This window comes from Pelophylax lessonae (genome assembly GCF_965119305.1).
Source record: "Pelophylax lessonae genome assembly, chromosome: 11".
Classification (NCBI taxonomy): Eukaryota; Metazoa; Chordata; class Amphibia; order Anura; family Ranidae; genus Pelophylax; species Pelophylax lessonae.
The window spans coordinates 180,557,182-180,582,102 of NC_138778.1; the positions used below are offsets into that span (position 1 = coordinate 180,557,182).

Genomic DNA, 24,921 nt, shown 5'->3' on the forward strand with positions numbered 1-24,921 from the left:
ATACACACAGATTTCATGCTCCCTGTTAACTAAATTTCAGTCACTTCATCATTACTCTAGTTTTGTTTTAGCAGCAGTTAGGAATCAGATACAGCAACAAGGAATATTTCAATTAGTTGTTGAATGGGAACAGCCATGATCCAAATTGGCTAAGCGTTCTCTGTGGTAACCGATTTTGTGTAAACTGCCTAATCAGGAATAACAATATTATATTATATATTACTTCTGTCAGTGACTTTTATCTTGACCATTCACATTTTTTTAATGGTGTTTATACTGTATATGTGCTTAGGTCCCCTATTAAATATTCCATCTATAAATCATACATTATGATATAGTCTAGAAATGTATGCATAATTATGTTGGTTGTCAGTTAAAATGTTATATTATATGACAGTACAATATTTAGAAAATGAGATGCCCTACAAGTCTATGGTTGAGTTATACATTGCTTTATCATACCACATACTTCAGGTGCTTTTTCCCCTTCCTTTGATAGAGGCTCTGACTGACTGGCTGCATCATTTATGAACCTCTTTATGAAATGTTTCCTGACATTGCCTATACTATTTTACCTAAAGTCTGAAGAGTGCATGCTTAGTGTACACAGGTTGTATGTGGGATGGAAGATCTAGAAATTTGCTTTATTTTGTCTCGTCTCCAACACTGTATTGACACTGCCCTCTTTCTTGGGCTTTTGAAAAAGAAGTTGAGTCTTTCCAGTTGACTGCCACTTTGTAAGTCTTTCCCATAGAGGAGAATCTTACTAGGGCATAATATCATTTGTTGGTATAAAGTCTTGAAGGGGCAGGGACCCTTTCTGCAGGAAAAAAAAGTTGCCATCACCTTGAGGTCTGATCTGCCTTCTTTGGAAGTGCATTCTCATCTCTTCTCCGCTTCTGGTAAAAATGCCCACATGAAATCTATCCTATGCATAAATGGGAGAGGGAACTCAGACTAAAATATCTTTCTCCCCTTCTCCACTTTTGAGAACAGGCAATCTTCTTCTGAAACTTTCTCCACATCCCTAACTTCCAGGAAGAACTGGGTCTGAAAGGTGTCTTTGAAATTCCAAGTCTGGAGGAGAAGGGCACTCCAGATGCTCAGGGAGAGAAGGGAAGCGGAAGCTTCCTAGAACTGCCTGGGTGGGGGGTTCTGAAGGTGAGAAAATGTGGGCCCGAGAAAATACAGGTCCAGGAATCGGGCCAACAGGTTCCTGGGGGCTAGTGCTCAGATGCAGAGCATTCGGCTTAAGGTTAAGAGGTTCTAAGTCATTGTAGTCAGCCAGTTCAGGACTCTGTAGAAACAAAACAAACCATGAAAAATTGCATATATTAGTTGGCAAAAAGATAAACCTATAAATGTACAGAGCCGTTCTAAAATTAGTTTGGGCTTCTTTAAGCAACACATAAGGGCATTAGGATAAAGCAGTGTTCCTACTACCTTTTTACAGAAATGGCAGTTCATAATTTTGCCCAGATGTATGTTGCAGGTAATACTGTAGATATTTACACTTGCAGTTGCATCTCAATAAAAAGGGTGCAGGGCTTTGCAATACCAGAACTTTGCCATCTTGATGAAATATAGCTCACCACTTCATAAGTGGACTGTAGCTACACTATTGCAATAAAGGGCTGCAAAGGTGGTAAAAGCAATCAAACTAAAATTAATAAAGTATTAGACCCGAATGACTGTGTGCTACCGGAGCTGTGTATTGTAAACATCCTAGGTGAAGATTCAGCAATTTTTAATATGAGCTTTGTTTTGACCATTGTTGAAAACATATCAGTGATCCATATGTTGTCATATATGCCAAATACATTATAAACATTTTATTAAGTTGTTTGTTCTTAGATAAAAATAAACCTTACCTGGAGAGGGGAGATGGGGGAGTCTGCTGGAAGAGATGGGCTGCTGTGTACAGGCTCCAGGCTCTTGGATGCTGAGTGATAAAGACCTAAAGTGTGGGAGCTGGGAGAGATGGGGCTATATGCAGGGGGGATCTGGGATAGCTGTCTCTGCAACAACTGCAGTATAATGTTGATGTCCGAAGACATTCTGGTTTCCAGCCTGTGGGAGAAATTGAAATTGATAATTAGGGCCTTGTGACCGATGGGCCAAATTTTTCAAAAAAAACAATAGATACTATCCTTGAGGTAATGGCACTGGTATATTTTGTGCAGAGGGGGGTGGTGTTTGGCTTGGGGGACCCCCAGCACAGGAGAGGTGGGAGTGCAAACAAAGGTTATATTTTTGAACAGGGATGGTTAATGTCATGGTTGGGGTTACAGGGAGGTTTAGAATGCAGAGTGGGTTATTGTGAGGAGGTCTTAAGAATAGGGCATTACCCTCTGTGCCAGGAGCTCTGCACCAAAAACTACTAAAAGTTAAAGTATTATTTATATATGCAGCCTTAGCTGAATATTGGTCTGGGTTGACCCCAAAGACTAGCTAAATGTATTCTTTCAGATCCCAAATAAAGAGTGTGTTTGTAGCACAAAATGGTAAATAGAGGTACCGCATCCCTAATCTGTATATAATCTATACTGGGAAAGATATCCCAAAGAGTGAAAACGACAGCTAAAACCTGAGGTGTGCAGGTAAGTGCTGGGGTAAAAAAGGAAAAAAGGAAAAGTATAGGAAAGGAATGGAAAAAAGAGAAGAGGGAAGCAGGGGGAGGGGAAAGGGAAGGGAAAAGCAAGGAAGAGAAAGTGAAAGAAAAGGGACTGGGGAAGGGGACTGGAAAGGACAAGAAATGGGGAAGGATGGGACAGGGAAAGAAAAGGGACTGGGGAAGGGAACTGGAAAGGACAAGAAATGGGGAAGGATAGGACAGGGAACTGTAAGACAAAGGAGGTAGGAAGAGAAATGAGAGGGCTGGTGGGACTTTTTAGGTACCAGGTAATTCAAAATGGTAAAGACATGATTAAAAACTAGAAATATTTATTGACATAACATCTTTAAAATCAAAGACCAACAGTGTAACATAGATACATGTATTTTGACATATACAAATACAAAAGGAACAAATACATAAGACATAAGGCAGTAAATAAATGGTGAGGATGAATGCGTCCAATGATGAACATCAGACCAATCCCGACATGTTTCACGGGCAACAATGCTCCGTTTCTTCAGGGGAGTAAGAATATATCAATATGCAGTGCCTGTATGATACAACAACAGTAAACGTTTGTTATTGGCTCAAATGCATATATAAATATAACGACAAATATAAGTTGCATGCCACCATAAAATATTGAGATGCATCCGAGACCACCACCAAGGAAAGACCCACTCACAGACCAGTCGGATAGAAGCACTCCCCAAGGAAAACGTCTCACCCGCGGATGTGGAGGGGCATATGGAGCAGGATAAGGATATAAACTAGAAAAACCTTCACCATCAGGGAAAATGGAGGAAAGTAAAAAGAAATCTGTATATTAAGCTAATATATATACCTCATTCGATGTATAAGATAGACTCGTTTGTATAGTCAAGATAGACAGGGTTAGAAGCAGGAGGGCTTGAGTATGGCGGCCATGTTGGAACCAACACGCAGGGTAATGAACTATTAAAATGAAAATACAAAAACGTATACCTGTGATTAGGAGTCTATGGAATGACTCTCCAATGAGTAATTGGGAAAAAAGAAGGGGAGAGACAAAAGAGCAAAAAAGGGGGGGCTTTACCTGCAAAGTAATAAATAGATAGATAGGCCCTTTCTAGTACGGTTTGTAACTAGAAGTTTGAAAGAGAGCCCAAATACTGGATTTATGTACTGTTGTCGCTGGGTCAAGAAAGGCCAGCCGTTAGGCAGTTCTATAAAACATTATCGAAGAGATGGAAAAGTTCAAAAATTAGTGAACAATTCTGTCACCAGGTAACAAAAAGCAATGTAGTACACAATTCTTACCCGCGTGGGACCGCCATACCAGCAAACGCCAACTCCTGACTGAGTAAGGCATCGAGTCCCGCTTGATATGGCCCTCAACCCGACGCCACGCTGCGCATGCCGTCATACGCAACGTGGGCGGGTCAGGTCCTCAACTGTGCGCGTATCCAGGGAGGCGCGTGCGCAGTGTCGCTCTTGTCGGGCCACAAACAGCAGCCCAGAACGGCCACAACAGCGCCGAACGAAAGAGAACTTCCGGCCAGCGGTGTGTGAGAGGACCACACATCTGCTGAGACGTCTGGGGAGCACACCACCCAGTGGCCGGAGGGGAAATAACGGAGGTGGACAAGGCTCGGATGTAAATCAATTACCCAAAGGGGGCCGTAGCATGTACAACAAAACACTTAACCAGTTACAAAATACAAGAAAAACTTGGTAACAAAGAACAAAAAACACCAGTTGGCATGTATATAGAATGTAGAATTCCAATCATAACAGTGAATTGAGGTTGTAAAAGAAACTTGTAGGGAACATAGAAATCCCCCCTAGTTTCTGCGTGTTGAAACCCCTATTGTGGAGTACAAGAATTTCCAATGTAGGGGAAACAAGAATCAACAAACAAATAAGAAGTATCATAATTTTAAATGCTGCAGCACTAAAGGATATAGAATCTGGGAGAGACACCAATGAAAAAACATTTTTTATAATGTAAAGAAAAGCACAACAGCAGTATTTCCAATAATTGGAATAACTGACTAACTTACCGATCTCCAGAATCGCAGTCAGGGTGTCGCAGGAAGTGGATGGTCCGGAGACATATTGTGGGCAGCATAGAGGCATGGATGCCCGAAGATCACATGGATCGGGCTCAAGGGTATTCCCAAAGAGGCAAAAAGAATTTTTTAGGTAAGGAAGATAGGGGAGGGGGGAAAAAAATATATAGGGCTTTTCTAACCCAAAAATGGCTTATAAGTCAAAACCTCATTAATCCCGGGAGGTATGGTAGCCTCTAAGGATTCTATCCAAAACGATTCCCTTTGTAGGATTCGTTTGTCCCAATTTCCCCAGCGGGGGTCCTGGGGGATAACTTCCAAAGCAAAAAACGAAACCATAGAGTTGTCATACTTGTGGCAAAAAGCTATATGACGTGTGACGCTCGTTTGTATAGTACCTCCCTCAGAGTGATAAATGTGGTCATCTATGCGTTTGCTGAATTTCCTGATGGTCTTGCCGACATAAAATGCCCCACAGCGACAACTCATAAGGTATATGACCCCCTGAGTGTCACAGTCGGCGTAATATCTAGACTGGAGCCATTTCCCATTGGGTAGGCGGATACCTGTTCCAACTTTTACCCAAGGGCATTTGTTACAGGAACCACACCGATATGTGCCTTTTTGGGAACCTGCACTGGTAGATTCTTTAATATAATGACTTTTCGTCAGACAGTCCCGAAGGGACATTGATCGTCTGAAAACCAGGCTAGGTTTGGCACTCAGATATTTGTGAAGGATAAGGTCTTGGGTAAGAATCGGCCAGTGACGTTTCAGGATATTTCGCAGAACATCTTCATGTGCAGAGTACGTGGTGATAAATCTAACACTCTTATCATCTTTTTTTGAGGTGGTTTTATATAACAAATCGGCTCTCGAATAGGTGTTGGCCCTATTATAAGCCTTCCTGAGCAGCGTCTTGGAATATCCTCTGGCAAGGAGTCGCTCACGAAGCAGGCCAGCTTGGACACGAAACTTGGCCTCCGCGGAACAGTTCCTACGGAGCCTTAGATATTGGGCATAAGGAATACTAGCGATCAAGGGGGCGGGATGGGCACTTGCTGCGCTAAGAATGGTGTTACCCGCACTAGGTTTGCGGTAAAGGTCCGTGTCAATGAGACCATCCGGGGAGAGGCTGATGTTTAGGTCCAGGAACGAGATCAGATGCCTGTCAAACGTATGAGTAAACTTAAGGTTTAAATTGTTGTTGTCAATAGCTTTCAAAAAAAGTGAAAGTTCATCAACTGTACCTGTCCAAATGATCAACAGATCATCAATGAACCTGTACCAGATTAGAATGTGAGACATCCATTGTTCCATTCCTTCATCAGAGAAGATCAGCCTCTCCCAGGCACCCAGATATAGGTTGGCATAGGAGGGAGCGCAGCAAGTGCCCATAGCTACCCCCTGGACCTGCAAGTAGGTTTGTTCCAAAAAGGTAAAATAATTTCTCGTGAGAATAAATCTTAGCAATCGAAGGACAAAGTCCATCAAAGGCCAAGTCTTATAGTCCTGTTCCTTGAGGAAAGATTCGGCCATCCGGATGCCCTGGTCGTGCGGGATACTGGAGTATAATGCTTCAATATCGATGGCTACAAGCAGGGCATCCGGAGGGACCTGAATCTCCTCAAGGTGTTTCAAAAGGTCAGTAGTATCCCTGATGTAGGAAGGGAGTGCAAGAACATGGGGAAGTAAAAATGAGTCCACAAATTTGCTGGCGTGCTCCGTGAGCGACTCGTTGCCAGAGACGATAGGCCTGCCGGGCGGGTGCACAAGACTCTTGTGCACCTTAGGCAAGGTGTAAAAAGTGGGGGTTTTTGGGTGTTTGTTTGACAAAAAGTTATAAGTGTCCCTGTCTATGAGGCCCTGGGAGAACACCCAGGAACACCAAACAGGGCAACCTAAACATGTATGTGAAACCCAAAACAACCTAAATAACCTTAACATACATATCAATTCGTCAAATAAACTCAACATTATTAACTTAACCTCGATTGACCTGACTCCTGCCCAGGAACAAGTGCTTGGCCTGGGTTTAGGCTTTTGCCCCTCCAGGGCTATTGATACTTCTGAAACCATAAAAGATCTGCATCTTTTTGCAAGAAATCTTACTTTTAAGTTTATGTTTGACGAAGACAGGAAACAAAAAAATTTAGAAAAACAACTAGTTGAACAGACCAAGCACTTTACCATGGCTGAGAGCAGGGCTATCAAAGACCTAGTCTTGCTATATGAAGAAGGCAACACCGAAGTTGTGTCCATCATTGATTCGATGGATTCACCGGATGAAACCCCTCCTCTTCCTATCCCCTTAAATCCATCAAAAAAGGTTTTTAAACCCAAATCAGAAAAATTTCCAGATTTATCTAACAATGCCAACATCTGGACGTTCGTTCAACGGGTGTCCAGAGATTTAAAAATTACCCCTTTGCCCACCATTCCCAGAAATCTCACTAAAGACCAGGCTCTAGCTTTAACCTCACTCCAAAAAAATAAAGACATCCTCATAAAACAATCAGATAAAGGGGGCAACATAGTTGTTATGTCTCCCCCCCAGTACGAAACAATGTGTTTAGAAGTCTTATGCAATCGCGAATGGTATCTTCCCATTGAGTCTGATTGCATTAAGGACTTCATCTGTGAATATAGGTCCCTGTGTTTCGAGGCCTTCTCCCAGGGCCTCATAGACAGGGACACTTATAACTTTTTGTCAAACAAACACCCAAAAACCCCCACTTTTTACACCTTGCCTAAGGTGCACAAGAGTCTTGTGCACCCGCCCGGCAGGCCTATCGTCTCTGGCAACGAGTCGCTCACGGAGCACGCCAGCAAATTTGTGGACTCATTTTTACTTCCCCATGTTCTTGCACTCCCTTCCTACATCAGGGATACTACTGACCTTTTGAAACACCTTGAGGAGATTCAGGTCCCTCCGGATGCCCTGCTTGTAGCCATCGATATTGAAGCATTATACTCCAGTATCCCGCACGACCAGGGCATCCGGATGGCCGAATCTTTCCTCAAGGAACAGGACTATAAGACTTGGCCTTTGATGGACTTTGTCCTTCGATTGCTAAGATTTATTCTCACGAGAAATTATTTTACCTTTTTGGAACAAACCTACTTGCAGGTCCAGGGGGTAGCTATGGGCACTTGCTGCGCTCCCTCCTATGCCAACCTATATCTGGGTGCCTGGGAGAGGCTGATCTTCTCTGATGAAGGAATGGAACAATGGATGTCTCACATTCTAATCTGGTACAGGTTCATTGATGATCTGTTGATCATTTGGACAGGTACAGTTGATGAACTTTCACTTTTTTTGAAAGCTATTGACAACAACAATTTAAACCTTAAGTTTACTCATACGTTTGACAGGCATCTGATCTCGTTCCTGGACCTAAACATCAGCCTCTCCCCGGATGGTCTCATTGACACGGACCTTTACCGCAAACCTAGTGCGGGTAACACCATTCTTAGCGCAGCAAGTGCCCATCCCGCCCCCTTGATCGCTAGTATTCCTTATGCCCAATATCTAAGGCTCCGTAGGAACTGTTCCGCGGAGGCCAAGTTTCGTGTCCAAGCTGGCCTGCTTCGTGAGCGACTCCTTGCCAGAGGATATTCCAAGACGCTGCTCAGGAAGGCTTATAATAGGGCCAACACCTATTCGAGAGCCGATTTGTTATATAAAACCACCTCAAAAAAAGATGATAAGAGTGTTAGATTTATCACCACGTACTCTGCACATGAAGATGTTCTGCGAAATATCCTGAAACGTCACTGGCCGATTCTTACCCAAGACCTTATCCTTCACAAATATCTGAGTGCCAAACCTAGCCTGGTTTTAAGACGATCAATGTCCCTTCGGGACTGTCTGACGAAAAGTCATTATATTAAAGAATCTACCAGTGCAGGTTCCCAAAAAGGCACATATCGGTGTGGTTCCTGTAACAAATGCCCTTGGGTAAAAGTTGGAACAGGTATCCGCCTACCCAATGGGAAATGGCTCCAGTCTAGATATTACGCCGACTGTGACACTCAGGGGGTCATATACCTTATGAGTTGTCGCTGTGGGGCATTTTATGTCGGCAAGACCATCAGGAAATTCAGCAAACGCATAGATGACCACATTTATCACTCTGAGGGAGGTACTATACAAACGAGCGTCACACGTCATATAGCTTTTTGCCACAAGTATGACAACTCTATGGTTTCGTTTTTTGCTTTGGAAGTTATCCCCCAGGACCCCCGCGGGGGAAATTGGGACAAACGAATCCTACAAAGGGAATCGTTTTGGATAGAATCCTTAGAGGCTACCATACCTCCCGGGATTAATGAGGTTTTGACTTATAAGCCATTTTTGGGTTAGAAAAGCCCTATATATTTTTTTCCCCCCTCCCCTATCTTCCTTACCTAAAAAATTCTTTTTGCCTCTTTGGGAATACCCTTGAGCCCGATCCATGTGATCTTCGGGCATCCATGCCTCTATGCTGCCCACAATATGTCTCCGGACCATCCACTTCCTGCGACACCCTGACTGCGATTCTGGAGATCGGTAAGTTAGTCAGTTATTCCAATTATTGGAAATACTGCTGTTGTGCTTTTCTTTACATTATAAAAAATGTTTTTTCATTGGTGTCTCTCCCAGATTCTATATCCTTTAGTGCTGCAGCATTTAAAATTATGATACTTCTTATTTGTTTGTTGATTCTTGTTTCCCCTACATTGGAAATTCTTGTACTCCACAATAGGGGTTTCAACACGCAGAAACTAGGGGGGATTTCTATGTTCCCTACAAGTTTCTTTTACAACCTCAATTCACTGTTATGATTGGAATTCTACATTCTATATACATGCCAACTGGTGTTTTTTGTTCTTTGTTACCAAGTTTTTCTTGTATTTTGTAACTGGTTAAGTGTTTTGTTGTACATGCTACGGCCCCCTTTGGGTAATTGATTTACATCCGAGCCTTGTCCACCTCCGTTATTTCCCCTCCGGCCACTGGGTGGTGTGCTCCCCAGACGTCTCAGCGGATGTGTGGTCCTCTCACACACCGCTGGCCGGAAGTTCTCTTTCGTTCGGTGCTGTTGTGGCCGTTCTGGGCTGCTGTTTGTGGCCCGACAAGAGCGACACTGCGCACGCGCCTCCCTGGATACGCGCACAGTTGAGGACCTGACCCGCCCACGTTGCGTATGACGTCATGCGCAGCGTGGCGTCGGGTTGAGGGCCATATCAAGCGGGACTCGATGCCTTACTCAGTCAGGAGTTGGCGTTTGCTGGTATGGCGGTCCCACGCGGGTAAGAATTGTGTACTACATTGCTTTTTGTTACCTGGTGACAGAATTGTTCACTAATTTTTGAACTTTTCCATCTCTTCGATAATGTTTTATAGAACTGCCTAACGGCTGGCCTTTCTTGACCCAGCGACAACAGTACATAAATCCAGTATTTGGGCTCTCTTTCAAACTTCTAGTTACAAACCGTACTAGAAAGGGCCTATCTATCTATTTATTACTTTGCAGGTAAAGCCCCCCCTTTTTTGCTCTTTTGTCTCTCCCCTTCTTTTTTCCCAATTACTCATTGGAGAGTCATTCCATAGACTCCTAATCACAGGTATACGTTTTTGTATTTTCATTTTAATAGTTCATTACCCTGCGTGTTGGTTCCAACATGGCCGCCATACTCAAGCCCTCCTGCTTCTAACCCTGTCTATCTTGACTATACAAACGAGTCTATCTTATACATCGAATGAGGTATATATATTAGCTTAATATACAGATTTCTTTTTACTTTCCTCCATTTTCCCTGATGGTGAAGGTTTTTCTAGTTTATATCCTTATCCTGCTCCATATGCCCCTCCACATCCGCGGGTGAGACGTTTTCCTTGGGGAGTGCTTCTATCCGACTGGTCTGTGAGTGGGTCTTTCCTTGGTGGTGGTCTCGGATGCATCTCAATATTTTATGGTGGCATGCAACTTATATTTGTCGTTATATTTATATATGCATTTGAGCCAATAACAAACGTTTACTGTTGTTGTATCATACAGGCACTGCATATTGATATATTCTTACTCCCCTGAAGAAACGGAGCATTGTTGCCCGTGAAACATGTCGGGATTGGTCTGATGTTCATCATTGGACGCATTCATCCTCACCATTTATTTACTGCCTTATGTCTTATGTATTTGTTCCTTTTGTATTTGTATATGTCAAAATACATGTATCTATGTTACACTGTTGGTCTTTGATTTTAAAGATGTTATGTCAATAAATATTTCTAGTTTTTAATCATGTCTTTACCATTTTGAATTACCTGGTACCTAAAAAGTCCCACCAGCCCTCTCATTTCTCTTCCTACCTCCTTTGTCTTACAGTTCCCTGTCCTATCCTTCCCCATTTCTTGTCCTTTCCAGTTCCCTTCCCCAGTCCCTTTTCTTTCCCTGTCCCATCCTTCCCCATTTCTTGTCCTTTCCAGTCCCCTTCCCCAGTCCCTTTTCTTTCACTTTCTCTTCCTTGCTTTTCCCTTCCCTTTCCCCTCCCCCTGCTTCCCTCTTCTCTTTTTTCCATTCCTTTCCTATACTTTTCCTTTTTTCCTTTTTTACCCCAGCACTTACCTGCACACCCTTTTAGCTGTCGTTTTCACTCTTTGGGATATCTTTCCCAGTATAGATCTTTCAGATCCCAGTCACAGTCTGTTCCAAAGTTTGATGTGCATTTGGGGTCAACTTGAAAAATCATACCTAAAGTAGAACCATAGGCAAAACATTGTCTTTAATTTTAGATAGAGTAAAGCTGGATTCACACACGTCCGGCTGCGGTTTGCAGTCCGGAGTCTGGTGCATTTCTGTTCACTCATTTTTGCCTGAATTCGCACCTGAACGGATCCAAAAACGCATAGAACCCTTTTCAAAACTGCACCGCAGCCGCCCTGGACAAGTGTGAACCGGCTTTATTGAAAGCTGGTCACATTCACATGTTATGTGAGATGGATGCGGTTTAAAACCCAATTCACATATATGTGAACCCAGTCTAAGGGAGGGTTATAACCCCTGTTCATTTTTATTTTTTTAACCATCTGTGTCCCATTGGGAAGATTTACCTTTACTTCCTATCCCATAGTCAAAACAGGGAGTGAGAGGAAATCCCTGCAAATCAGGGGAATCCATTGGGGCCCCTGAGGTCACCAGAACTAATGTCCAGATTGGAAGATTTCCCCTCTTACTTTTTTGGGATTTTCTTTTCACTTTCAAAAATAATGGTAAACAGGAAAAACAGGGGCACAGACATTAAAAAAAAAAAAAAAACATTATAGGTTTTCTAATCTCCACTTTATCTACAATTTAAAAAAAAAAAGTATTACCTTTAGTTATAGTTATACTTTAAAGCACAAGTTACCATGTCACATGTTTTATGTTACTTAAGTACTGTCTCATCTTCTTTGCATGCTTCCTAATTTTGTTATGTCTGCCCTACTTCATGCACGTTTTCAATTTTGCTGATTGTAAATGGTGGTCTGTGCAGATATGGCATACTTTTGTGTATAGAAAATTGAGTTGCTGGGAACATAACGCACTCTGGAAAATAAGCATGAAACACCTATGTTTCTTAGTTTTGTGAGGTGCACTGTAAGACATGCAATGCCTGCGGCTTTTGTGAACAAAAAAAATAATATACAGTAAAACCTTGGTTTGAGAGTAACTTGGTTTAAGAGCGCTTTGCAAGACAAGCAAAATTTTCAAATAAATTTTGACTTGGTTTACAAGCGATGTCTTGATATACAAGTAGCTTCAAGTCACAGCTGAGTATAAAAGAGAAGAGAGGCGCCTCTAAGTGTAGCAATATGGTTACATTTAATTAAGGTACAACATTTAGCAACTCACATGGTTGATGATTGGAACAGGCACATCTAAGTATGCAGGCATCCAGGCTAAAGCTGTCCACATAGACCATCCTCTGCACCACCATCTACGTCATCCCTTCCATGCTGCCCCTCGCTTTTAGATCGCTTTACTGCAGTGATCTTCCCGGTCAGGATTACAGACTGGCAGCCAGCGGTGCAGAAGATGGTCCATGTGGACAGCTTTACCCCGGATGCCTGCATACTTAGATGTGCCTCTTTTATTCATCAACCATGTGAGTTGCTAAATGTTGTACCTTCATTAAATGGAACCATATTGCTACACTTAGAGGCGCCTTTCTAATCTTTGATACTCTGTAGCTCCTACTGGATTTTGCTTCTTATCCCCTTGTGGAAGTGGCTATTTGTGGATGGACATTTTATGGTTATATAACCTATCGCAATGCTATAATCTTTTTATATGGACTATAAACTGAAGGACTTATGAATAAATGGTTGTGGAACGAATCATCTGAGTTTCCATGATTTCTTATGGGGAAATTTGCTTTGATATAAGAGTGCTTTGGATTACAAGCATGCTTCCGGAACGAATTATGCTCGCAATCCAAGGTTTTACTGTATATATATATATATATATATATATATATATATATATATATATATATATATATATACTGTATATATACAGTATCTCACAAAAGTGAATATACCCCTCACATTATTGTAAATATTTTATTATAGCTTTTCATGTGACAACACTGAAGAAATTACACTAGTGAGTGTACAGCTTGTATAACAAAGTAGATTTGCTGTCCCCTCAAAATAAATCAACACACAGCCCATTAATGTCTAAACTGCTGGCAACAAAAGTGTGTACACAGGCTGACAAGAAAGCCTGAAAACAGTTTGCTGAAGACAAGCAGACTAAGAACATGGATTACTGGAACCATGTACTGTGGTCTGATGAGACCAAGATAAACTTATTTGGTTCAGATGGTGTCAAGCGTGTGTGGCAGCAATCAGGTGAGTACAAAGACAAGTGTGTCTTGCCTACAGTCAAGCATGGTGGCTGGAGTGTCATGGTCAGGGGCAGCATGAGTGCTGATGGCACTAGGGAGCTACAGTTCATTGAGGGAACCATGAATGCCAACATGTACTGTGGCATACTGAAGCAGAGCATGATCACCTCCTTTTGGAGACTGGGCAGGGCTGTATTTGAACATGATAACGACCCCAAACACACCTCCAAGACGACCACTGCCTTGCTAAAGAAGCTGAGGGTAAAGGTAATAGACTGGTCAATCATGTCTCCAGACTTAAACCCTATTGAGCATCTGTGGGGCATCCTCAAATGGAAGGTGGAGGAGCGCAAGGTCTCTAACATCCACCAGCTCTGTGATGTCATGGAGGAGTGGAAGAGGACTCCAGTGGCAACCTGTGAAGCTCTGGTGAACTCCATGCCCAAGAGGGTTAAGGCAGTGCTGGAAAATAATGGTGGCCACACAAAATATTGACACTTTGGGCCCAATTTGGACTCACTTTTGTTGCCAGTGGTTTAGACATTAATGGCTGTGTGTTGAGTTATTTTGAGGGTACAGCAAATTTACACTGTTATACAAGCTGTACACTCATTACCTTACATTGTAGCAAAGATTCATTATATATATATATATATATATATATATATACTGTATATATATATATATATTTTTTTTTTGTTTCTTGGCACACCTGTCTAGTTGAGCCTGCAGTAGCTCTAATCTGGATTCAATCTCTCCGGGCCGGTCATCAGGGCTAAGTGGGGGGTCCAGAGAATTATGCACCATTGAAATATGTTGATGGGTCTCTGGGCACGCAGCTGAGCGGTGGTCACTCCAGAAATTGAACAAGTTTGGAACTTCAATAGGAGATGCTAAATTGGAAAAGTAATAAAAATGACTTTAAGAAACCATGATTTAGGCAAATAAAAAAAAAGAAAATGAGAGAATAATAACAAAACAAAGTTAATGTGCAACGTTCAGAAGACTAATGAGAAACACAACTGTAAATGGAAAGTCATTATTCTGTGCTGTATGGGTATGCACTCTTCCATTTGGACTTCAGTAATATTGCATTTGCTTTGTGTTTGTCCTTTTAGAGACAATCCCTATTTGCAGCTAAAGGGCACATTCCTGGATAGAACATGTAGCATTCAACTGCATTTAATTCAAGTTGAGACCAGCATTGTCCACTGCACTTCTATAGAAACTAGTTATCTTAAATTGACCAACGCCAAGTCCTGAAATGTTGATTTGGTCCATTTAAGAACAGGCAGATGTTTTTAGGACACCAATATCCAAACAAAAAAGACTTTGAAGTGTTTTATTCAAGCTTTTCCTGTAGTTGAAAGCTTGTAACCAAGTGTGAATCATTTGCTCCAATTCTCTCTAATAAAGACCTATTTTTCAGGTCATATAAAGAAACAATGCCACTGGCCCATTCAAGGAAAAGTGACAGTGCTTCCTCATAGCCCACCCTGAAGCATGGATGGTATACTCCCCAATTCACCCTCCTTCACTGCCTCTAGTATTGGAGGTGTCAGAGCTTATCCAGGTGAATGATGCCAATGTCCTACCCACGTGACAGTGTTTGTGCCTGGCAATTGGCCACTCAGATTCAAGCTATGTCACACAGTACACCACTGCATTAGACCAAGAGAGCATGTAATCCAAAGGAGTGGGCAGTTGGCGAGGGAGAGAAGATAGGTGAGTATATTTTGTTAAAATTGGGGACTATAGACTAAAGCAGTGTGTCAGGAAGCTTGTTCAGCTAATACTAGTTCTCGTACAGCTAATGCTAATCCTTGTGCAGCTAATGCTAACCCTTGTGCAGTTAATGCTAATTCTTCCTAAGCTAATGCTCGTTCACGTGCACCAGCACACAGACAAGCTCAGGCTAATGTCCAGTGCGCACTGACACGTAGGCACATCTCCGTCCGCCAACGCGCACCAGAACGCACATCTTTGTGCACATCTTTGTGCATTGACGCCAGACCCTGATAAAATGCTAGCTGCTGGATGTTCTTTGAGCTTCCCCTGATCCGTGTTACTGTGTTCTTGCCTGTGCCGACTGATCTACTGTTTTTGACCTGACTTGTTCTTAACCTTGCTCTGTGGAACCTGACCTTGGCTTCCCTCTGACTATTCTCTGCCTGAACTCCTGGTTCCGACTTCAGCTTTCTACTGGACCTTGCTCTGCTGCTTCCCTGATACCGACCAGGCCTGCCTCCTGCCTTACCATGTATGACCCCGGCTCACCTTGACTACGTCCCTAACTGTGGTAGTCATCTGTTGTCAAGCTACCGGTACCCGAGCTTCTTTGAGCTTTGTACCTCTGTTACCACCTGCAGGGGTGCTCTGCCCGAGCTGCAAAGGAAGCCCTCTCGTCAACTCGGCCTCCAACCAAGGTACGTGACAGAAACATCCAGCCATGTCTGAGGCCAAAAGAGGTGCTTCTAACCCAAGCTTTGACAAATCTGCAGGAGGGACACTTCCAGCTGGAGGGACTGATACAGAACCTGTCCGCCACTGTCACCACCTCAGCTCCTGGCTCAGCTACAAGTGCAACTCAACCAGCCTCTACACCAGGGAACTCTCAATCTGTAACTCCTATTGTGGTTTTACCACCACCAGAACCCCAGGTGCTGACCCCAGAGCGCTTTTCAGGTAATCTGAAATTTTGTGTGTTTAAAAATGCATGTGAACTGTACTTTGCTCTGCAACCTCTGACTTTTTAAATGGAATCAGTAAAGGTGGGGTTCGTTACCTCCCTGCTGACCGATCAGGTCCAGGCATGGGCACATCACCTTCTTGAACAAGGAAATCCTGTCCTTAACTCAGTAACGACATTCCTTGAATCCATGGCTCAACTGTATGATGAAACGCAACCCACAACTACAGCAGAGGCTGCACTACATGCACTTCAACAGGGTCGACAGCCAGTGAAGGACTACACCAGCAAATTTTATAGATGGGCCGCTGACACGGCCTGGAATGATGCTGCTCCAAAGTATCAGTGTCGCTTGGGCTTATCAGAGGCTTTGAAAGATGAACTTGCCCGGGTGGACACGCCTGACTCTTTGGAGGACCTGGTAAAACTTGCCACTCAATTAGACCGTCGCCTCTGAGAAAGAGATTGGCCTTCTTCGTCCTGCCTTGTCACCAGAGGAGAAACTATGACGACGCCAGGCCAACCTATGCCTATACTGCGGGGAACCTGGTCACTTCCGGACCAACTGTCCTGTCCGGCCGAGTAAGTCTCTTCACAGACATTCTACTTACCTTCAGGTTTCAGGAATCCGGTCAGCTCAGATTGTCCTTCCTATTTCTTTACAGGTGGCTGGAAAGGAAAACAAGTTCCAGGCCATAATTGACTCCCGAGCTTGTAGCTGCTTAATGGACAATAAACTAGCAAAAGACTTACAAATTTCTCTAGTGCCCAAGGGACAAAACCATAACATTCATCTTGCGGATGGAATACATCCAAAATTTGGGCCTGTTACCCAAGAGAATGTGCCTCTCGTAACCACCACCAGCTCAGGTTACCTAGAACTTCTACGCTTTGACATCTTAAGTTCCCCCATGTTTCCAGTAACTCTTGGCATACCCTGGTTACAAGTTCATAATCCCCTGGTGGATTGGGGTACAGGGACTATCTCTTTCCAGTCAGCCTATTGCCAACGGAACTGCTACAATCCAAATCCTGTTAACCCTACATTGGGTCTCAGCAACCAACCAGACTCCAACCTCTGCTTGCTCATACAATTGGTATATCATGACTTTCTAAATGTTTTTGGCAAGAAAGTAGCAGACACTATTCCACCACATCGGTCTTACGACTGTCCCATTGAGTTGCTCCCCAAGGCAGAGATCCCTTTTGTCTAAACTAGAATTAGAGGCTCTTCGGCAATTCATCAAAGAGAATCTAAAAAAAGATTTCATCTGCCCCTTCATCTTCACCAGCAGGAACTGGCATATTCTTTGTAGAGAAGAAAGACCACTCTCTTTGACCTTGTGTGGACTATCTGGAGCTCAATAAGATTACTGTTAAAAACCGCTACCGGCTCCCCTTAATTCCTAAACTCTTTCAAAGATTCCAGACGACCCGGATATTTACTAAGCTTGATTTGTGGGGGGGCCTATAACTTGATAAGCATCAGGGAAGGGGATGAGTGGAAGACAGCATTTTGAACTCGCTTTGGGCATTTCAAGTACTTGGTGATGTGCAGCACCCCTGCCACGTTTCAACATTTGGTAAACGACATCTTCCGAGATTACCTAGATCTTTTCCTTGTCATGTACCTTGACGATATCCTGATCTTTTCTCCATCTGTGAAAATGCATTCCATTCACGTAAAGAAAGTTTTAACTGTCTTAAGAGTGCATGGACTGTACAAAAAAGCAGAAAAATGTGAATTCGAAAGACAAACCATTCAATTTCTAGGGTTGTTGATCTCTACTGAAGGAATCGCTATGGACCCTCAAAAAGTGTCCTCTCTGCTTGTATAACCAAGACCCAAAGACAAGAAAGGAATCCAGAAACTTGTGAGATTCGCAAATTTTTATAAACAATTCATAAAAAGCTTCTCTGCCATCATTGCTCCCATCACACAACTTACTCGTCAACACACACAGTTCCAGTGGTCCCTGGAGGCTCAAACTGCCTTTTACAACCTAAAGGCCCTCTTCACTTCAGCCCCAGTTCTCCAGCATCCTGATCCAGCTCTGCCATATGTGCTTGAAGCTGATGCCTCGGAAACAGCAACAGTGTTGTCACAATGACAAGGTCCTAAAGCCATACTGCATCCTGTGGCCTTCTTCTCTCGGAAGTTGAGCCAATCTAAGAGGAATTATGACGTAGATGACATGGAACTACTGGCGATCAAATCAGCATTTGAAGAATGGAGATATTTGCTGGAAGGTGCAGCCACACCCTGTTCTAATTTTCAGGGACCACAAAAACCTTGAGTAACTTAGGTCCGCTAAACGTTTGAGGCCTCGACAAGCCAGGTGGGCTCTGTTCTTCTCAAGATTTTCTTTTCATATCACGTATCATCCAGGATCTAAGAATGGCAAGGCAGACGCCTTATCTCGCATGTTTCCAGATACCCCTGAATCATTTTCATCAGACACCATCTTGTCATCCCAGAACTTTTTGTTGATACAGCCAGACCTGATATCTTCTATTAAACAAGCTTCTGCAGGCTGTCCTGAACCTGATGGCTCCATTTGTCAGAAACAAGAAGGTATGTGGTGGCGCAACAACAAAGTCTTTGTTCCACAGGAGGTTCGTCCACGCATGCTCAGCACTTTCCATGACCACCCATTGGCAGTGCACTTTAGGACATACAAGACATTAAAGTTGTCCCAGCATTCCTTCCGGTGGGCTACTAAGGCCATTACCTGTTCCCAAACGCCCATGGGAAATTATTTCTATGGATTTCATCGTGGACCTTCCTCCTTCTGAAGGGTTTACTGCTTTGTGGTCATAGTGTAGACTGCTTATCCAAAATGGCTCACTTTATTCCAAAGATTGGCACTCCTACAAGTTCAAAGAAGGTCGATGCCTTCATTAAAGAAGTAGTGCGGCTACACGGGGTACCAAAAAACATTGTGTCTGACAGAGGTGTACAATTCACGCCTAGATTTTGGAAATCCATCTGCAAAATTGAGATCTACTTATCCTCTGCATACCATGTAATGGCCAGACGGAGCGTACTAATCAAACCTTGGAGCTGTATCTCAGATGTTTTGTGTCCTTTTCACAGTATGATTGGGCCTCTCTGCTGCCCCTTGTAGAATTTGCATACAAAAATTCAGTCCACACAATTCAGGCTCCGTTTTGGGCTAACTATGGATTCCACCCTACTTTCCTTACAGACACCATGCCGGAAACTGAGTTGCTCGCAGTCCAAGATAAACTACCTTTTCTTCAGTCTAACTCCCAGCTATTCCAGGAAGTCATGCAAAAAGCTCAAGAAGACAGTAAAAAGTACTATGACAGAAAGAAGAGAGGGCAGTTGGTTCTAAAAGAAGGAGAGAAAGTCTGGCTATCTACTGCTAACCTGAGGTAAAAAGGAAAATCAATCCTGTGGCCTACGAGCTGGTATTACCCAGCAGTTACAAAATTCACCCTCCCCAAAGCACCTTGTCCCCATGTTGATGGGACAAGGGCCTCTTCCTGACAACCCTGGGCGGTGGTTGTGGGGGTCTGCGGGCAGAGGACTTATCAAAATCTGGATGACCCCTGTAACAAGGGGGCCCCCAGATCCCGGCCCCACCCTATGTGAATGAGTATGGGGTACATTGTACCCCTATGAGACAGAAAAAGATGATGACCGCACTCCGATGTAGATCAAAATTGGAGTATGTTTATTCCACGTCAAACAATAGGCAAATTATAAAACATCACACTGTGAGTGCAGGACAGAAAAGGTAGACGCGTTTCACGACTAGAAATGTCGCTTACTCATTACCAACTTGGTAATGAGTAAGCGACATTTCTAGTCGTGAAACACGTCTACCTTTTCTGTCCTGCACTCACAGTGTGATGTTTTATAATTTGCCTATTGTTTGACGTGGAATAAACATACTCCAATTTTGATCTACATCGGAGTGTGGTCATCATCTTTTTCTGTCTCATACGGCTTTGGATTGCGGATCCGACCGGCACCTGACATCTATCTCACCTGGAGCGGTCTCTCCAATCTGGACTTTATTTATCTCACATTGTTCCCCTACCCATTCACCCCCAAAAAAAGACAGTGTAGTGTAAATAATGAAAATAGACGTCCTTTACTAAAAATCTTCCTCCGATCTTCTCCCTCTGATCTCCCTCCGGTCTTCTCCCTCCAAACTTCTCCTTCCGGTCTTCTCCCCTTGTGTCATCACGCATTTCGAAGATTTTTAGTAAAGGACTCCTCAAAACCGTCTCTTGTCTATATTTACACTACACTGTCTTTTTTGGGGTGAATGGGTAGGGGTACAATGTACCCCATACTCATTCACATAGGGGTGCCGGGATCTGGGGGCCCCCTTGTTATAGGGGGCATCCAGATTTCGATAAGTCCCATGCCCGCAGACTCCACACAACCACTGCCCAGGATTGTAGGGAAGAGGCCCTTGTCCCCATCAACATAATAGGGACAAGGTGCTTTGGGGTGGGGGGGGCTGACCCCCCCCTGCCCCAAAGCACCCATCTCCCCATGTTGAGGGAGTGTGGCCTGGAATGGTCCAGTAGGGGGTGGGGCCGCTCGCTCTTCCCCTCCCCTTTCCTGACCTGCCGGGCTGCATGCTCGGATAAGAGTCTAGTATGGATTTTGGGGATGACCCCACGCCGTTTTTTTGCATACAAGATCCAAAGGGCCTGGTATGGAACCTGTCCCCACGCCATTTCTTTTCATTTTGGTGTGGAGTTCCCCCTCAAGATCCTCAGAATTAAAGTTGCACCACAAATCGGATCATCATGATGTGACATGATTGAAGCCCATTCAATTCAATGGGCTTCCAAAGGGAACGATTGATTTTCACAAAAAATAAATGTATGACGCGGCTTAACGCTGTATAAGCAACAATAAGCAATGTATAGCAGTGTCAGACGTTTTTACAGCTTTAATGCCGTTTCTCAGAACGCACTGGCCCTGGGGTTTTTTTTGCAGCTTGAAAACGCCTATCCCGCTTACAGCTTCAAAACATCTGTGTGTGCATGAGGCCATAAAATAACATTGAGGGGCATTTTCAAGCTGCAAAAATAAACGTCTTACGCTCCTAAAAGCAGCTGCAAAAATGCCCTTTGTACATGAGGCCTTACCCGTGCTTCTTTGAGCCTTGTACCTCTGTTACCACCTCCAGGGGTGCTCGGACCAGAACCACAAGGGAAGCCCTCTCGTCAACTCGGCCTCAAACCAAGGTATGTGACACAGTGTCTCCTTTCCTATAATGTGCCTGATGGATATATGTGGCACCTATGTATGTAGAGGAAGGTAGGCATGGTCCCATGTGGCACTATCTTCTCCCCCTCTTCGTACTGTATATGAGGAAACTTTGGTATTTTTGTATATGCCTTTGACATGTAATGATACAGCTAGTTTATAAATATCCTTGATGTTCGTGGCATTTCACTAAGCCCTCCCACCAGAGTGAGCTCCTTCTACCACATGTATGGGTCAATTTGGGACAATGGTTCTTTCCAGTTTTACCTCTCTGAGTCTTCTGTATGAATAGTATTGTACAGGGTTGTTCTAATTCTAGTTAAAGTGATTCTATATCTATTTTTTTTCTTTAAAATAACAAACATGTCTTATTTACCTGCTCTGTGCAATGTTAGCTAAAATGCCCTGCAAGGCCTTACTTTATTTTGTATTCTTTTTGTGTTTTCTTTTTTTGTAATTCTGTACCATTTAAATTCTAATAAAAATAATCTTTAAAAATGGAGGCTATCAGGATTTCACTTTCACTGCCTCTTGAAAGGATAACTGTACTGTTAATAGATTTACCCTGTATAGGGCCTCCTCCCCCTAGTATCCCTTTCAATGTTATAGTTACCTTCTCCATCAGAGCAGCACTGTCACTCCCGTTCTACTTCTCCCACACAAGGATCCTTTCATATGCATGAGAGAAGCAGAGCCCAGCAGGCAAACTCTTGGAAAAGAGGCTTTGCAGTGCCTAAGGGGCTGCACAGCACAGACTGTGGCATGTAGACAGAAAAGTAAAGCACTTGGAGGGGATTCTGCAGAGAAGAAGGGTTGCCTATAAATGATAGCTCTTCTATATGTACAGTTATTGTTTAATATTTGATGTAATATAATTCAGTGAACATAGTATTTGCAAGTCTTTGGAAATTGCAATGCAAAATACAGTATGTGACAGCTCAGACCTGGTTATTAGTAGCATTTGAACTGGGCCATCTCATTTTGTGAGGCTAATCCTAAATTTTTACATTGTATGTAATTTCAGTAATTTGGTAGAAAAAAATAAGAGATATGTTTGATGTACAGTGAATAATGTTAGCAACGTGTGTTGCTTTTTTTAAACTTTACTTCTATGTACATTGGGTAAGTATATATTTGTATAGAATCTGCTTTGTTGTTTGTAGTGCAAATAGTAGTGCTCTACTGATCCTTTCCACAATAGAAGTCCATACATTGGCTGCAGTGCCATTCACTGGGGCGCTGTTTTGCCCCCAACTATGGATATGTTTCATATCACAAGGGTACGTTTCCTGTTCAGTCTAGCTCTAGAATGAAAACAAAAGATAAAAATACTTAGTCAAGGTTATCAATCACCTGAATATGTCTCTACTGTCTCGAGCACCTTCCTGCCCCCATCTCGATTGCTGATGTTGGCAGTCACCAAATTGACCACTGCAGGGATGAACTCCTGCTTTTCTGTGGAAGACACCCTATCCATGCAACCTGAGTTAAGTGGTTTGGTTTCATCATCACTGGTTTGGGAACAAGGAGTGGTGCTGCTGGCCAAATCATCCCACTGTTCCCGGCTCATTGGCCGTTGGGTGTTGCTCTTTTCAGAGTAAGTATGATACTGTTCAGCATCAGAATTCAGATCCTCAAGACCATCTGCGAGACATGGAAGAGCTGAAATTCAATGAAACATTTTTTTAAATAGTTTGCATTGATCAAATTTAACACTTAACATTAAAACACAAACACAAATATTGCTACATGACCAAATGTTTTTGCATGCTTGACTCTTACCATTTTTCTTTCTACGTCTTCCTGGTTGTTTGCATCTACGTGTCCTACGGTAGTTGCAGTTGTACTCCTCACTTGTAGGGGAGCGTGGAATACTGTCTGCCTGAAAACAGAAAAAATGACAAAATGCGTTAGTACTACTGGTTGAAATTTCTTCATATGTGCAACTATTCCTTCTTGGCTGTTTTAAGTAATTCACTAACGTGCATTTCATATCATATTTAGTAATCATAGTTTATTGAACCTAACTTTTTTAAAACACTGAGCCCTGCAAAGTCCTGGGGTAGTAAAACCATCTGTACAGCTGTATATCTCTCCTAAGCACTAGCTGACGTAGTACTCTCTATAATCTAAAGATGGCTCAATTTTTGGCCTATTGCAACTGAATCAGTTAAAATTTCAGCCATGAGTGGCTTTGCTGGCACCACCCGATTTGGCAAAAGTTGATTTTTCAATTTGCTTTTCTTTAAAAAGCTGGGTGGACAATTGTTTGCCCCGACAGTGATTGCATCCAATCAGATGCAGTCACACTTCAGGTATTCTGACAGCTGCGGGTGGCAGCTGCCAGTATACAGTAGCAGGCAGGGGAGACTTCTTTATCCATGCTGTTTATTGGGGATGGAACATTCTATATGTGGGCTAAACAAAATAAATCTATAGGTTTATGGCAACCTATTCTACATTTTGCAACCTCCTCACATCTCTCAGGTTGAAGGTAATCTCCAAGTTGCTCCAGAAGCTGTCCGAGAAGGTTGGGTACATGTCTAGCACCTCCAACAGATCTTCTCTTTGAATCTTGTGAAGATCACAATAAGTCAAAGCCCTCACATCAGCATTGGACTTTCCAGGACGTGCATACAAGCTGATAGGCTCTCCGAATATATCATTTTTTCCTGAAAAACAAGATAAAAGCATTGAAGATGAAAATATTTCAAGTTAAAGTGAATTTCAGCTATAAGGAGATATGAAATAAAGTATAAGGGTCATTTGGTCTGTTTTTATAAGTGGTCTTAAAATCAATTCTGTATGAGTCTGATCAGCACTGCTCTGCATCCATCTATTGCCAGCATGAAAGCATTCTAAAGGTATAAATGTCCCTCTTGGCCAGCACATTAATTGATTACTAGTCTGTGACAGATGACATCAAAGATCCAATAAAAGGTTGTGCTCCTGCTCTCGGACAGCCATCCAAGCTATCTGGATTTTGAATAGAAGTGAAGGTATGCATTTCACCAGTTCTGTTACTGATTTTTGGTAACTGAGTACTGAATGTAGGGTTTGCTCTTACTATAGATGATTAAATCCGCTGTTGTAGTAAATACAAAAACAAACCCAAAATCTCTTCAGACATGCAGCCCTCTTAAGTTTTGCAAATGCTTCTAGGAGTGCAGTGAGCCAAAAACATGGGCAAGGAAAGGGATTGCTGCAATATCTATTCAGTGTTGCTATGATTTCAAGGAAGTGAACTATGTCCTTTTTAAAAAAAAAAACAAAACTTAAGTTTTTCTTTAATAACGCAGAGTTTGAAAGAAAATTGCATGTCATCAATGTATCTGTCAGATTTAATGGTTAATAATGAGTACATGTATTACCGTGGGAGCTAAAGAAAATCCCTAACACTGATAAGACATATTCTCAATCATTCCTAGTA

The 24,921-nt window shown here is 42.8% G+C and overlaps 1 protein-coding gene across 2 annotated transcripts in view; it reads right to left on the reverse strand.

The window, feature by feature from the left end:
- Positions 1-275: 275 nt before the first annotated feature.
- KCNH6 (potassium voltage-gated channel subfamily H member 6) overlaps positions 276-24,921 on the reverse strand; it is a 352,494-nt gene continuing 327,848 nt past the window's right edge. The window contains exons 9-14 of one of the 2 annotated variants that reach the window (XM_082271267.1): positions 23,970-24,163; positions 23,274-23,373; positions 22,845-23,135; positions 14,255-14,435; positions 1,872-2,070; positions 276-1,297 (exon numbers count right to left, since the gene is read on the reverse strand). In XM_082271267.1, coding sequence (XP_082127393.1) covers positions 1,028-1,297; positions 1,872-2,070; positions 14,255-14,435; positions 22,845-23,135; positions 23,274-23,373; positions 23,970-24,163 — 1,235 coding nt within the window. In that variant the 3' untranslated portion in view covers positions 276-1,027. Of the gene's footprint in view, positions 1,298-1,871; positions 2,071-14,254; positions 14,436-22,844; positions 23,154-23,273; positions 23,374-23,969; positions 24,164-24,921 lie in introns of both variants that reach the window. The other variant, XM_082271266.1, reaches the window with a different exon arrangement.